The 16,378-nt window shown below is 46.4% G+C and overlaps 1 protein-coding gene across 17 annotated transcripts in view; it reads left to right on the top strand.

Annotated features, from left to right (window-relative positions):
* The window catches only part of TNC (tenascin C), a 94,118-nt gene that overhangs the window by 28,183 nt on the left and 49,557 nt on the right, over window positions 1-16,378 (top strand). For all 17 annotated transcript variants that reach the window (XM_032635026.1, XM_032635028.1, XM_032635029.1 and 14 more), the window contains 8 exons: window positions 1,790-3,199; window positions 4,485-4,748; window positions 5,838-5,953; window positions 6,710-6,866; window positions 11,579-11,848; window positions 12,602-12,787; window positions 13,017-13,106; window positions 14,601-14,864. In XM_032635026.1, the coding sequence (XP_032490917.1) occupies window positions 1,790-3,199; window positions 4,485-4,748; window positions 5,838-5,953; window positions 6,710-6,866; window positions 11,579-11,848; window positions 12,602-12,787; window positions 13,017-13,106; window positions 14,601-14,864 (2,757 nt within the window). The remainder of the gene's footprint in view (window positions 1-1,789; window positions 3,200-4,484; window positions 4,749-5,837; window positions 5,954-6,709; window positions 6,867-11,578; window positions 11,849-12,601; window positions 12,788-13,016; window positions 13,107-14,600; window positions 14,865-16,378) is intronic.

Below are 16,378 nucleotides of genomic sequence, written 5' to 3' on the forward strand. Positions count from 1 at the left end.
CAGCTCATCCTATCCCAGTGATACCCTGTCTCCAGGTGCATCCTTTTTTAAGGAATTGTGTCGCTTTGGAATTTTGCCTTCATCTTCATCCCCTAAAGTTGATAGAGCTACAGGGGCTTCAACAGCTTCAAATCAGAGATGAAAATCTCTATTTCTGCTGCTCATAAAAAATACTAGAAAGTATCTTGGCAGATTATTTCAAGAGTAGCCCTAATTGTTGTAAGTGGAGAGTACTATAGGACATCCTTTGGGTTTCCAAGGCAGAAGCAACAACAACAAAAAAGTTTTCTTTATGCACAAATTACTTTATCTTCCACTTCTGTCAACTCCCTGGCAAAACGCAGGGGGGACTTACACAGTAGGACTAATGCTAAAGAATGGGTTAAAAAAAAAAAGGTTAAGGCAGTGCTGTCCATTAGAACTGTAACCTGAGCCATGTATGTAATTAACTTTTCCAATAGTCACATTAAGGAAAGAGAAAAGGAACAGGTAAGAATGGTTTTAATCACCTATCCAATATAAGTACCTAATCTTTCAGCTTGGAATCAATACAGAAATTGTTAATGGACATTTTACATTCTTTTCTTTTATGCCAAGTCTTTGAAATCCAGTGTGTATGTAGTTCCCAGTTAGAGCACACTAGCCACAATTCAGTTGTTTAGAAGCCACGCGTGTCTGGTGGCTACCATACTTGACAACGTAGGTTTAGATTCTCACTCTCCAAGCCAACTTTTTTCTTAAAATTGACTTCCCTCCTGTTCTCAGGAAGGAGATAAAGTGTGTTGATTCAACTGTATTTAGATGCAGAGAAAATGGAGTGAGTTTTGTTTGTTTCTCCTCCTCGGCTCCATGGAGACCACAGCAGCCACTGCTGCAAGTTAAGCCAAGACATAACAGAGACTTCAAACAGCCAGAGTCACAGCAGCCCTGACCACGTATTCCTCGTATTCACCCACCACCGCAGCTTTCAGGATAGAGAGGAAAAAAGATGGAGGCACACGAGCTTTGTGAGGGCTGAGCCCAATGCAAAGCTGTCCTAACAGAATCAGAAAGCCACTCCTTAGCTGCCTCATTTCAGTTACAAAAAAGTCAGAAGGTTTTGGTCACATAAACACATATAACAACTTGAGTCGACCCAAAGCACTCTGCAAAAGGAAGTCACAGGAAGCACAACAGCAGGTCCTTAATGTCCTCGTTCAACCTGATTTACCCAGGGAAGTGGGCCATTGGTCCCACCTGACCGACGAAGAAACAGCTCCAGAGCGTCTAAGATTTTTTGCAAATGCAGCTATGGAGTGGAGGCATCAGAACTGAGTTCAGTTCAACAGTTATTTCTTGGTGAAACACTTATTCTCCTGTATGTCTGACCTTGGCTAGGTACGGAAAAAGTAACAACACAGGCCAGCATAATGCATTGCACAGGCAGTGATTCGTAACCTTTGGGTCACGGGAATACTTGAAAATTTGATGAAAACTATGGGAATTCTCCCCAGGGATGGAAATACACACACACACACACACACACACATACACACACACACACACACACACACAGAATCTGCCTATGAACCTACAATTTCAGAGAGTGCAGGTTAAGAATTCCCACCTAGTACCATTAGATGAGGCCCCCACTGATTTCACACAGTAAGCAAGTGGGTTTCAAGCCAGATGGGGCCTGAGGGTGCAACCCTGCTCTGGCTGAATCTGAATTTGGGTCTTGTGGCTACAAACCAAGAAACTGGGCTGCTGGTGCTCAGAGGAGAGCCTCTGTTCTCTTCCCTCCCTGCAGGCCACCTGGACACCAAACCCTTCTGCAGCGGCCGGGGCAACTTCAGCACTGAAGGCTGTGGCTGTGTGTGTGAACCGGGCTGGAAAGGCCCCAACTGCTCTGAGCCTGAATGTCCAGGCAACTGTCACCTGCGAGGCCAGTGCCTGGACGGGCAGTGCGTGTGTGACAAGGGCTTCACGGGGGAGGACTGCGGCCAGCTGGCCTGCCCCAGCGACTGCAATGACCAGGGCAAGTGCATGAACGGGACCTGCGTCTGCTTCGAAGGCTATTCGGGGGTGGACTGCAGCCAGGAGCCCTGCCCGGTGCCCTGTAGCGAGGAGCACGGCCGCTGCGTGGACGGCCGCTGTGTGTGCCAGGACGGCTTCGCCGGCGAGGACTGCAACGAGCCCCTGTGTCTGCACAACTGCCACGGCCGCGGGAGCTGCGTGGAGAACGAGTGCGTGTGCGATGAGGGCTTCACGGGCGACGACTGCGGCGAGCTCGTCTGCCCCAACGACTGCTTCGACCGCGGCCGCTGCGTCAACGGCACCTGCTACTGCGACGAGGGCTTCGCGGGTGAGGACTGCGGCCAGCTCGCCTGCCCCAACGCCTGCCACGGCCGCGGCCGCTGCGACGAGGGCCAGTGCGTGTGCGACGAGGGCTTCGCGGGTGCGGACTGCAGCGAGAAGCGCTGTCCCTCTGACTGCCACGACCGCGGCCGCTGCCTGGACGGGCACTGCGAGTGCGACGACGGCTTCACGGGCGCGGACTGCGGCGAGCTCCGGTGTCCCCGCGACTGCAGCGGCCATGGCCGCTGCGTCAACGGGCAGTGCGTGTGCGACGAGGGTCGCACCGGGGAGGACTGCGGGCAGCTGCGGTGCCCCAACGACTGTCACGGCCGCGGGCGCTGCGTGCAGGGGCTGTGCGAGTGCGAACTCGGCTTCCAGGGCTATGACTGTGGCGAGATGAGCTGCCCCCATGACTGTCACCAGCACGGCCGCTGCCTGAATGGCATGTGTATCTGTGACGATGCCTACATGGGTGAGGACTGCCGGGAGCTGCGCTGCCCTCGGGACTGCAGCCAGCGGGGCCGCTGCGTGGACGGGCGGTGTGTGTGCGAGGACGGCTTCGCCGGCCCCGACTGCGCAGACCTCTCCTGTCCCGGCGACTGCCACGGCCGGGGCCGCTGCGTGGACGGCCAGTGCGTGTGCCACGAGGGCTTCACGGGCAAGGACTGTGGGCAGCGCAGGTGTCCCGACGACTGTCACGGCCAGGGCCGCTGCGTGGACGGCCAGTGCGTGTGCCACGAGGGCTTCACTGGGTTGGACTGCGGGCAGCGCTCCTGCCCCAACGACTGCAGCAACTGGGGGCAGTGCGTCTCCGGCCGCTGCATCTGCAATGAGGGCTACGCCGGAGAAGACTGCTCCCAAGGTGAGTACCAGTGCTCCAGCGAACTAGCGTGATGACAGCCACCATCAAGTTGGCGTGTGCTGGAGAACTCCGTGTTATACCAAACACACACACACACACACACACACACACACACACACACTGACTCCTTGACTTACCTGTTACAGAGCTACCTATTGGAGGGCTCAGAGGCTCAGACAGGTTATGGAATTGTCCCAAGGACACACAGCTTATATATCACAGAGCTGGTACCTGAATCTGGGTAACTCATCTACGCTGAGTTTAACACCCAGTGCCCACGAAGAGGGTAGATGAAACGCTCACCTCCCTTTTGCTAAACATCAACCTTCTTTCCTACTCTGTATTGACACGGAACCAATAATGAACTAAATCCCTCATTTGGATGGAAGTAAAAACTCGGCTAAATTGAATGGACAGTGAGATTACATAAAACAAACAGTTTTCAATGCACATTCAGCTAAAGATGAAGTGCTGATCACCTATGAAGCAGGCCCGTCTCTTAAATCACCTTTTCGTTGCTGTCTTTTATCCCAAGGACTGTGAGTGCCTTAAAGGAGCATTACCCCAGCAGTTAGCACAGGGCTTGTGTTCAGTAAGCAGACACCGGTTGAGTGAAAACACAGCAAAGACTGATATTGCTCATGTTTAATGAGGGTCTTCTTTGTACTTCCCTCATCCACCCTTATATACCTGTCGTAATGGAGACTTTCTGCCTTGATTAAAGCCACTGGCACATAAAAACAAACACGGCTCTGTGTTTGACATGGCCAAGCCAGGGAAGCCTGGTTGGAAGGAAGACCAGGCTGGCCGGGAGGAGAGGTACATTCCAAATTTGATGAGTAAGTCCCTCTGCCTCACTCACCTCTCAGAAAAGGAAAGAGTGGGACCAGACGAGCCTAAAATACCCTTCCAGTGCTAAGAATGTATGACGTGAAGTTCAGAGCAGAAAGCCAAGCCCAGGTGGCACTTTCCCATGCAGATGGCCTGAATGTGAACTAAGGTCCAGGGAGTGGAGAAGCCGGAGGGGCCAGTTCACAAAGAGCCCTGAAGGCCACGCTGCAGACCTGGAACGTTAGCCTGAAGGCAAGGGATGGCCACCAAAGGTTTTGAAGATGGGTCACAGCAGGAGGGTCCTTGATGAGTCTGCGTTTTAGAAAGTGGAAGCTGGATTTCAGGGCTCCGTGACTGGGGGAAGAGACAGGTCCAGGGAAACAAACCAAGAGGGAATTCACTGAGTGCGTTATGACACCATCTGACCCAAACTGTCCTTCCTTATTCTTGCCAGTGTCCCCTCCCAAAGACCTCATCGTGACAGAAGTGACAGAAGAGACCATAAACCTGGCCTGGGAAAATGAGATGCGGGTCACAGAGTACCTCATCGTGTACACGCCCACCCACGAAGACGGCCTAGAAATGCAGTTCCGCGTCCCTGGAAACCAGACGTCCACCACCATCCAGGAGTTGGAGCCTGGCGTGGAGTACCTTATCCGCGTGTTTGCCGTCCTGGAGAACAAGAAGAGCATTCCTGTCAGCGCCAGGGTGGCCACTTGTGAGTGAGCAGAACACCTCTCGGCAGCCTCAACGGCCCTCCTCCTGTCCAGTACAGAGCCCCCCCATATGTTACTGCCTCACCTTTGCCCCTGTAGCTCTATGGCTGTCTTTATGCGGTTACACTAGTTAAAACTCTGGAACCCAGTTAAGCCCAATGAAGTTTTAAAAAATTTTATTGACGTATAGTTGATTTATAATGTTGTGTTAATTTCTGCTGTACAGCAAAGTGATTCAGTTATACATATATATGTATTCTTTTTCCTATAACCCATTGATTATGTTAAAGAAAGTCCTCACATACTAACTCATTTAACTCACAATAACCCTATGAGACAGGAGCTACTGTTAACCCATTTTACAGATGAGGAAACTGAGACTCTGAATGGTTAAGCATCTCATCCCATATCACACAGTTAATAAGTGGTAGAGATAGGATTTGAACCCTCACAGTCTTAAGTACTCTATTCTACTACTACCTTTCTATGGAGCTCACTGTCTAAATATTTAAAAAATACAAAAGTGGAAACATCAAGGTTCAAGTTATTCTTCCTTTAAGAGTCCAACATGAGAATAATTACCTCCACTCCTAAAGCAAGCTGTGGCTAGAAATTGGTTCTTTTTTGCTTAGTAATAGTAACATCGGCTGCTTTTATTAAACTTGTGCTTCAGGCCAGGGACCATGGCCAGCAGTCACTGTGGGACTCAGCAGTCTCAAAGCATTCCCAAGGGGTAGGCATACTTAGCTCCTTCTCTTGGATGAAGAAACTGAGGTTCAGGGCATTTTGTTAACTCAACCAAGCACACAAAAGTCGTGATGATGAAGCTGAGATTCTAGCCCATCTATATGATTTCAAAGTCTATTGTCATATTAGGTTTAAGCATACGAAATGGCCAGTATTCAATCATATGGTTGGTCCTTATATTGATATTAATTTCCATGATGCCTCATAGTAGACGGCATCCCAGGAGAACCCTTAAATAGACTCCAGCTCTGACAGACAGCCCTGTGGGGTTTAGCGGAATCATGTCTGTCCGCTCCATCACACATGTAGTCATCTCTACCTCCTCTCTGTGCTCTTCCTGACAGACCTGCCTACACCTGAAGGTCTAAAATTCAAGTCCATCAAGGAGACATCTGTGGAAGTGGAGTGGGATCCTGTGGACATCGCTTTTGAAACGTGGGAGGTCATCTTCCGGAATATGGTAAGGAGCACAGAGGAGTGGGCGCCTTCGACCACGAGAATCTGAAAGATGCTCACGGGGCTCTGTAGACTTTTCTATCAACTCACTTCCTCGGCTTTTGGTGGGGGACAAGGCTCTAAGTAGCCCCTGTGCATCTGCATCTATTTTTAAGTGACTTAAGAAGTCAATAAGCACAGCACTTAGGGCTGAGAGCCTAAGTAAGTAGATGGCAAGTCATCTCTATGTTCCGAGTACCCATTACAGTCTTAACAAATCTCCACTCGGAGGCAAAGAAGTTAAGAAATGGTCTCTGTCTCAGAATGCGTCCAGGCATATCTGAGATTGAGTATCCTTTCTCTCTGTGCCTAAAAGCACATGTGAGGCAGGAAAGTGGTCCCTGAGTTCAAAGTCAGGCTCTGCCTCTTACTAGCTATGTGGAAGATGGGGCAATGACCTGACTTCTGGGATGCTGGCTTCCTCGTCTATGAAAAGAAGGATTGATTTGGTGGCTCCAGAGTTCCTTTGGTTCTCATGCCTGTCATTTGACTTGAGTGTCAAAGGGGTGAGTAGAGAGGTCTGTGGGAGGGAGAAACCAGCTTGAGAGATGTATTCATGTCTCTATATCCTCAGCACTTGCCATGCTGATCAGATGCTTAGTAAGTGCCTAGTGATAGATGAAAGAATGAAAGAGGAAGGCATGAATACAAAATAAATGAATCACATAAATGAAGGAGCTGGTACCTCCTTAGGTCTTACAAAGGTGCCTCTATATTTCAGAATAAAGAAGATGAGGAAGAGATCACCAAAAGCCTGCGGAGGCCGGAGACCACGTACCGGCAAACTGGCCTGGCTCCCGGGCAAGAGTATGAGATATCTCTGCACATCGTGAAAAACAATACCCGGGGCCCAAGCCTGAAGAGGGTGACAACAACCCGTGAGTATCACCTTTAATACCACTGACACAAGGATAAAGCTGATTGTACTGCAAAGCATCTCTGGTTGATAATGTGCCCTCTTACAGAGCATCTGTATCAATTAGCTTTTCTTTTTTACAAATTTATTTATTTTATTTATATTTATTTTTGGCCGCGTTGGGTCTTTGCTGCTGCGTGCGGGCTTTCTGAAGTTGTGGCGAGCGGGGGCCACTCCTCGTTGTGGCACGGGGGCCCCTCATCGCGGTGGCCTCTCTTGTTGAGGAGCACGGGCTCTAGGCATGCAGGCTTCAGTAGTTGTGGCTCACGGGCTTGGTAGTTGTGGCTCACGGGCCCTAGAGCATAGGCTCAGTAGTTGTGGCGCATGGGCTTAGTTGCTCCGCGGCATGTGGGATCCTCCTGGACCAGGGCTCGAACTCGCGTCCCCTGCATTGACAGGCAGATTCCCAACCACTGTGCCACCAGGGAAGCCCTCAATTAACTTTTGCTACATAAAAAACAAGCTCCAAACTTTGTGGCTTGAAATGATACTTTTGCACATTGGTGATTTGGGGTTGGACGGTTTTTCTGTTCTTGACTGGACTCACTTATGCATCTGTATGGGCTGGGGGCTGGTTGGCCCAGGATGGCCTCAGCCAGGACGGTGCCCTTCTGCCTCACATGGTCCCTCAGCCTCCTGTGGGCTAGCCTGGGCCTGATCTCACGGCGGCTGAGCAGGCTCACAAAAGACACTGGGTCACTTCCATCAAAGCAAATCTCAAGGCCAGTCCAGATTGAAGGGGTGGGGGAAAAGATCCATCTCTTTATGTGAGAAGCTTCAAAGTGACATTGCAAAGGGGCACTGATACAGGAAAACAAATAAGTGAGACTCTAGAAAATAATCTACCATACTATCTGATTTACTATTATTACCCAGTCCTATGGAAAAGGTAGGGACAATATTAATGCTATTATTTTTCAAGAGTCAAAACTGAGGCTTAAAGAAGCTGAATCAGTTTAACTAACACCACATGGTTAATACTATCAGGGCCAGAATTTTAAGCCTGGGTTTACTTTTATGACTTTAACCCCATTACCGGTAACGTTGACTAGGCTCTGGGTTATGTAGAGTGTTGATTCCATGTCTTCAACAGGAACTTAAATAAAATGTGACTCAGTGCTAAAGAGATCAGAACTTCTTGGGTGCAGAGTAAGATTTGGCACTGCTAGGTCATTTGGTGGGGGGAATAAAAATCCTGAATTTGGAGTTGTTCTATCAAGAAGCAAATTTTTATAAATAAATAAGCAAATAAAATTGTTTTGCACTGACATTTGGGAAAATCTCTTTATCTTCTTCAAGATAGCATACGTGCCAACTATTTAAGGTACTGACTCTTCTTGGCAGGGGGTGATTGGAAAATTTAAATCTGTTTACTAATGACAAGAAAGAACATCTTGCATTTAAATATTTGCACATTTTGTTTAACTCAGATCCAATTCATAAGATTGTCCTTTTTATAAGCAAGTGTTTTCCATCATCCTGACAGCATCGCACTGTGGTAGGTAGAAGGCGGGTACCAACCAGAAAAAGTCATTAGATCACCAGAAAGCCATAGAAAAGATTAAGCAAATGCTTATTTGCTATAGAGACGGCCCATTGAAAATACAAAAGACATTTCTTTCATCTGCCCTTTTCTTTTTAATCTAAATTTAGGGATTGGCTGCTTTATTTTCTTCTTCTTGAAGGACAAACATCCCAACATTTGAAGTTTCATAATCACATAAATAACAACACTGAGAGGCAGATACTTACCTGTTTATCTTGCTGATACCTGATCTTTTTCCAGATTTAAAGGATCTTAAAAATTTCATATTTAGCTCCTTCCCTCTCAGCTCTATATAGAGATTGTATGACAACCATTTCTGATATGTAAATATTTTTGAAAGCCATCATTTAAAGGAGAAAGAGCCTGGGCTTTGGATCCAAACAGTCCTGAGCTTGAATTTCAGCTTCACCAATAACCATCACCTTGGGTAGATCTACCTTAGACCCACCATCTGGAAACCGGGTTCATATATCTTCCTACGGCATAGGCATGAGAGTTAAGACTTAAACGACAAAGCACTGTGCTTGGCACATAGTGAGCACAAGACAATGTTAATCTCCTGCGTTGAAGGGTTCTGAACCTAGGGCGAGATCGGTGTCCTTGACTGTATCTCAACTTCTTTAATAAAAGGGCTGTTAAGAAAGGTAGTAGGTATGGTTCAGGTGTTTCCTAGCACCTTGAAGATCATAGGATGGGAGGCTTCACTGCTGAATTGCAGTATTATTTGCATTGTGGATTTCACGGCTTCAACATCTGTGAGCTGAGACTAATGTATCAACTCATAGAGTTCAAAAACTAGACTCTGCAGGTTTCTCACAATCAGCTATGAATTATTTTTCCTCCTCATTCCCTTTATAAAACCAAGTTCCTTACATTTGATATTGTTTCCTCAACCAGTGCTGAAATCACAAACTTAACTATTTAAAAAAAAGAAGAAACATTGACTGAATGCTTTAATATCTTAATTTTCAGCCTGGTATGTTTTACTGTATAATATTTTAATGCATTAAAATTATCTAATTAGGAAAAAAAAAGAGTAAAGATAAATGGCAAAGCCTGATGCTACACTCGGGATTCAAAAAGGTCAAAGACCGGGGCTTCCCTGGTGGTGCAGTGGCTGAGAATCTGCCTGCAATGCAGGGGACATGGGTTCGAGCCCCGGCCTGAGAAGATCCCACATGCCGCAGAGCAACTAGGCCCGTGAGCCACAACTACTGAGCCTGCGTGACTGGAGCCTGTGCTCCGCAACAAGAGAGGCCGCGACAGTGAGAGGCCTGTGCACCGCGATTAAGAGTGGCCCCCGCTTGCCACAACTAGAGAAAGCCCTCGCACAGAAACGAAGACCCAACACAGCCAAAAATAAATAAATAAATATTAAAGGCAAAGAAGAAAGGGGAAATTGTAGATAGAGTAAGGATCTAGTTTAAAAAAAAAAAAAAAGGTCAAAGACTGACTCTCTGAATGACCCTATCTAGATTGTATAATACGGTTTGAATAAACTGTGAGAAATTTGTTACAGAATAGTGAGAAAAGCACAATACTAGGAAGCTCTTGTTTTTGATTGTGGTAAGAACACTTAACCAGAGACCTACCCTCTTAACATGTTTTTGATTGTGGTAAGAACTCTTAACCAGAGATCTACCCTCTTAACATGTTTTTGATTGTGATAAGAACTCTTAACCGGAGATCTACCCTCTTAACATGTTTTTGATTGTGGTAAGAACTCTTAACCGGAGACCTACCCTCTTAACATGTTTTTGATTGTGGTAAGAACTCTTAACCGGAGATCTACCCTCTTAACATGTTTTTGATTGTGGTAAGAACTCTTAACCGGAGATCTACCCTCTTAACATGTTTTTGATTGTGGTAAGAACTCTTAACCGGAGATCTACCCTCTTAACATGTTTTTGATTGTGGTAAGAACTCTTAACCGGAGACCTACCCTCTTAACATGTTTTTGATTGTGGTAAGAACTCTTAACCGGAGATCTACCCTCTTAACATGTTTTTGATTGTGATAAGAACTCTTAACCGGAGACCTACCCTCTTAACATGTTTTTGATTGTGGTAAGAACACTTAACCGGAGACCTACCCTCTTAACATGTTTTTGATGGTGGTAAGAACACTTAACCGGAGATCTACCCTCTTAACATGTTTTTGATTGTGGTAAGAACTCTTAACCGGAGACCTACCCTCTTAACATGTTTTCACGTGCACAGTAGAGTAATGTCAACCAGAGGCATAATGCTGCACCGCAGACCTCTAGAACTTAATCATCTTGCAAACTGAAACTTTATACCCCTAGGGGAAGGAGTATGTGTTTATCTGTTTGCAACAGGGTCAGACAATGGTTCTTGTTAGAAAGGGACATATGAGTGGGATTTTGAAGGATGAATAGGAGATTTTTAGAGGGAGAGGAGCAATCTCAGGAAGAAGAAACAGAGGAACAGCGAGTGTAGAGGCCGTGGGTGAGAAACAACATGGGGTGCTCTCGGAGGAGAAGTATGCTGTCAGAGCAGGAAGCCCAGAGTGGGTGGGGCAGGAGGTGCGCAGCAGGGCAGGAGGAAGGGCCAAGATGCGGCCTCAGAGACACGCAAGGCTTGAGATAGCCGTGACTTTCTTGCTTGAATTATTTTCATCAAAACTAACTTTCCATGCATTGTCAAGACAGTCATTGCCTCACTTTTCTGTCTCATTATTTGGATAGAGAAGTTACCAATTAGGGAGTTCTGCCTAATTAAAAAACCATAGAGGCTAAGTCAATGCTTTTCGAGTGAAGTAGCCCGTACGTGCGTTTCTTCAACTCGTGATGATGATGATGATGATAATAATATAGCCACAACCACTTATCATACAACCACGACATTGCAGGCCATGTGCTAGATGCGCCACATGCATTATTTCCCTTAATGTTTGAAAAAACATAAACCCTACAAGATAATTGTCATCATCCCTACTTACAGCATAGCAAACAGGAAATTGAGGTTCCGAAAGACAAAATAAGGTCAGTTGGCCAGTATGCACCTGAACGTACGCTCACGGATCTGGAAGGCTACAAGCCCTCTTTCTGCTCAGCCTTTGGCACTGGCCCTGACCTCTGAAACCCCTCTGTCCTCTGCCTGTCACAGGCTTGGACTCCCCCAGCCAGATCGAAGTGAAAGACATTACGGACACCACTGCTCTGATCACCTGGTCCAAGCCCCTGGCCGAGATCGACAGCATTGAGCTCACATACGGGATCAAAGATGTGCCAGGCGACCGAACCAGCATCGACCTCACACATGAGGAGAACCAGTACTCCATCGGGAACCTGAAGCCAGACACAGAGTACGAGGTTTCCCTCATCTCCCACAGGGCCGACATGTCTAGCAGCCCCGCGAGAGAGACCTTCACAACAGGTAACGGGCCTCCCCCTGCTAACAGCCCCAGGAGAGGAAAGATTGCCAGACTCCCATCCCCACTACATGTCGGGGTGTCTTCCAGGCTCCTTTTACAGTGGAAACAATGGAAAGGGGATTTTCATTCCTTTAAGTTTTATTTTAAAATACTGTAGCAATTGATTGATTAATATTACCGCAAATAACCTTCTAAGGCAAAAGAAAATTTTTGCCTACATAGAAGATTCTGGTCTGAGATTCTCAGACATTTTGGTTAAAACAAAATTTAAATAAATATTTTAATAATAAAATGCAGTATATGGAAAACATAAATGACAAAGATGCCTTCTAACCTCTTAGCCTACAGCACTATCTTAAAAGTACCAAAGTGTCAATCATTCATTCACTAAATAGTTTTTCAGAGCTCGGTAAGCTCCGTATGAGTTATTAAAAATCCAGTGATGAATACAACAAACCTGTTCTTACAGTCACAGAGCTTATTTGCAAGTTTCTGTACAGTTTTTATTAAGCACGAAATCGGTGGAAAACGTGAATGATTGAGGTAACATGTGCTTTAATAATGAGGAAAGTGTCAAGTATGTAGTATTTGTTTAGATGTGTGCATTAGCTATTGAACCAGAGAAGTGTGTGGGCAATTCTGTCATTTCTCTCCAATGGCAGGCACCTTTCATGTCTCACCTTGAACTGTCAAGGACTCCCTCTCTCCTGGTGCCTGGTGTTCTCGATACCAATGCCCCTTCCTCTCCCAAACAGGCCTGGATGCGCCCAGAAATCTCCGCCGCATCTCCCAGACAGACAACAGCATCACCCTGGAGTGGAGGAACGTCAAGGCGGCCACCGACAGTTACAGAATTAAGTACGCACCCATCTCCGGAGGTGACCATGCCGAGGTAGAAGTCCCCAGGAGGCAACAAACCACAACCAAAACTACACTCACAGGTGAGGTCCGCATCCCTGACCCAACTGGCCCTGGGTTGCAACCCTCCAGAGAGTGAATAAAAACGGTTCCCAGCTACCCATCTCACTTGGGCATCAGTGAGTCAGGCTGTGAAACGGTCCAGACATTGAGACATCATAGCCTTCAGGGACTAGTTCAGGGCCATTTTTATGGCCTTCTGAAAGTCTGTCCAGTTTTGGGCTGAATCTCAACCTGCATGTTCTCTCTTAGGTCTGAGGCCAGGAACCGAATATGGTATTGGAGTGTCTGCCGTGAAGGGGGACAAGGAGAGTGACCCAGCCACCGTCAATGCGGCCACAGGTGAGGCCCGCCTGGATTCCCACCTCCACGGGACTACCATCAGCAGACACAACAGGGCCCAGGAGGCAGGAAACCTACTTAAAAAGAAAGAGTAGATGCCCAGAGGGAGGTGGGGCTTCTAGGATCATGCAGCCCAGGTGTCCACATTCCAAAGTAGCATAAGCACTCCCCAGGCGAGCGATCCTAACGCTACTCTCTGCGCAGGAAGCGGGACGGGATATTTTCCCAAAAATTGGAACCAGACTTTATAAGAGATCTACAAACTTTTGAAAGCTGGCAACTGATTCAATTTTTTATAAACCACTGACTAATCAAAACACATCTGGGGGCTTTTCTCTTAGCAAACACTTAACTTGTATTGCATACCCTCATCACATAAATTGTAAGTGGCAGGAGCGTAGTTTAAGGCAATCTTTGCTCTTACGTATTGCATCCTGCAGCTCCAGCCTCTGAGGGAGAATGCTGAGGGGCTACATGATTTGAGGCCACTGATTCTTTCTGCAAGTTTGTTTGTTTTTTCTGGAAAATTTGTAAAGAAAGAAAACTCTTCCCTTTACCTCTCCACCAGCCTTATCTGCTTATCTCCCCCGCCCCACCCCGCCCGGACTGTGATGATAAGGGTGGCTGGTGTGGGGAGATCATTATGTAGGATCCAATGCTGAGCACTTATACATATTCTTTTTGATCTTTCATTTGGAGGTAAGTGTAGATTCGCATGCAGTGTAAGGAAGAATCCAGAGAGATCTGTACCCTTTGTCTAGTTCCCCCCATTGGTAAAATTTGTGTAACTGCAGAACATTATCACAACCAGGAAACTGACATTGATACAGTCTATCAACTTTATTCAGATTTCACTCAGCTGTGCGTGTGTGTGTGTGTGTGTGTGTGTGTGTGTGTGTGTGTGTATTTAGTTCTATGTTATCACTTGTAGATTTTGGAAGCTACCACTTGTTATCACTTGTAGATTTTGGAATCTACCACTACAGTCAGACACCAAATAGTTCCAATCCCAAGGATCGCTCTTGCTACACTTTTCTATAGCCAAGGCAACTCCCACCCTCCCCTTCACCTTAATCCTTGGCAATCACTGATCTGGGCTTCATCCAATTTTGTTATTTCAAGAATGCTACATAAAAGGACTCATACAATATGCAACCTTTAGAGACTGGCTTTTTCGCTAAGAATAATTCTCTTGAGATCCATCCAAATTGTGTCTTGTATCAATAATCAGTTCCTTTTAAAGGCATTTAATTGAGTATCACTTCATGGTATGGATATATCACTATATTATTTTTAATCTTTCAAAAACTCAGTGAGGTACCGTACAATAACAGCATCTCACAAAGGCGAAAACTGAGACTCAGACAGCTGAGTCACCTGAAGCCACACAGCGCTACGGCAGACCTAGGACTGTAGCCCACAACCAGCTTTCAGCCCCAGAAGCAGCCCTGCCCTGAAGCCTGAAGGGTGTTCAACTCTCTGTTTTCCTCCCAGACCTGGACGCGCCCAGGGACCTTCGGGTTTCTGAACCTACAGAGACCAGCTTGACCCTGCTCTGGCAGACGCCACTGGCCAAGTATGACCGTTACCGCCTAAACTACAGTCTTCCCTCGGGCCAGCCAGTGGAGGTGCAGCTCCCCAGAGGCACCACCTCCTACGTCCTGAAAGGCCTGGAACCTGGGCAGGAATACACCATCCTCCTCACAGCAGAGAAGGGCAGGCACAAGAGCAAGCCTGCACGGGTACAGGCATCCACAGGTGAGGTCAGCCTCTGAGCTCTCGCCGCACCCTCTGTTGATTCTGAGGTTGCAGACCCATCAGCCAGATCGTCTTCAAACGAGAAGACCAGATGGGAAGGCGTGGGGATGTCTCTACTCATGACTGCTCTAAATCCCATTTGCAAGAGTTACTTACCTATCTTTTCCTCTTGTCAACTCATCAACAGCAAAGTTCCCTAGCTGGGCAAGCAAAGTGGTTTTTAAATATTTCCTCCTAGGAGAACTTAAAGCATCAAAGTTTGTGTTTGTCTTTGGTTCTTTTCTTTTTTTTAAATTTTGTGCATTTCACAGAATCTTTCAAATTTTTCTCATTTTCCTCCCTCTTTAGCACAATTAATTAACTTTTCATTTTATTTCTTTTCAAGATGACCAAGATGTTGGGAATAATTCCTTGTTTTTTCCCCATTAATTGTTTTTATTCCAGGTCTTTTGCTTTCCTCTCAGGTTACCTGAAACATTGCACACGGTCCTTTGAGCCTTCCACGGTGGACTTCTCATTTTCTCTTGGTCATTAAGAGGTGAACTTTGTTTTTCCATGACAGCTTAATCCTGACCTCCAGTATCCCTTCTAGCCCAAGTATCCTGTTCTTTGTACCTGCTTCCATATTTTCTCAATGGCTAAATTGAGAAAAAAAATCAGTTCTTCCTATATGAAAATATACACATTTAACTTTGGCCCCCAAATATTCAAGAGGTTCAGGGGGAAAATGTTAATTCTTCAGGGTCTGACGAGTAATAGTCTTTAGTTTCAATTCAATAAGTAAGTATGTATTGAGAACCCACTGAATATATTGTAGTATGCTGATATTTGAGGGGAAAAAAATGGTTTATGTACTTAGCACTGCTATTCTGACTCATGTGCACTTACTCACAGTCCCTGGAGGAAGACCAGATGGATGTTAGACAGCACTCAAGCAAGGAAAGGGAGTGACTGGGCAGCACTCAGCCAAGGAAAGGGAGTGAATGGGGGAGTCAGGAGTAGCCAGGGACGGTGTCTTGGCAGAGATGCTATTCCAGCTGAGTCTCCATAAGCAGAAAATGTGTTGCACTGACGGGCATATTTGGAAATGCCTTGAAGCGTCTTTGTCATTTATGGATACTTGCACATGCATATAACTGAAATCTCAAATAACAGTCACTTAAGCAAGATACAAGTTGGTTTCCTCTCTCATAAAGTAAGTCTGCGGTTAGGTGGTTCAGGGATGGCACAGCAGTTCCAAATTATCGGGGATCTGGGCTCCTTCTAGCTTCTGTTTCACTAGTCTTAGTTCTTGGCTTCCATTCTCAAAGTCACCTCCATGTCACAATACGGCTACTTCAGTACAGCCTTCACATCTGTGTTCTAGGCAGCACGAAGAAGGAAGAGCCAAAACCAAAAAAAAAGGACCTTCTAGATGAGAGTCTTTCTGGAAACCTCACCAATGACTTCTACTTGATTTCACTGGCCACTTGTAGCTATAAATAAGTCTAGGAAAGGTAGTCTGCTGGTGGAGC

The sequence above is a fragment of the Phocoena sinus genome, chromosome 6, assembly GCF_008692025.1.
Source record: "Phocoena sinus isolate mPhoSin1 chromosome 6, mPhoSin1.pri, whole genome shotgun sequence".
NCBI classification, from domain to species: domain Eukaryota; kingdom Metazoa; phylum Chordata; class Mammalia; order Artiodactyla; family Phocoenidae; genus Phocoena; species Phocoena sinus.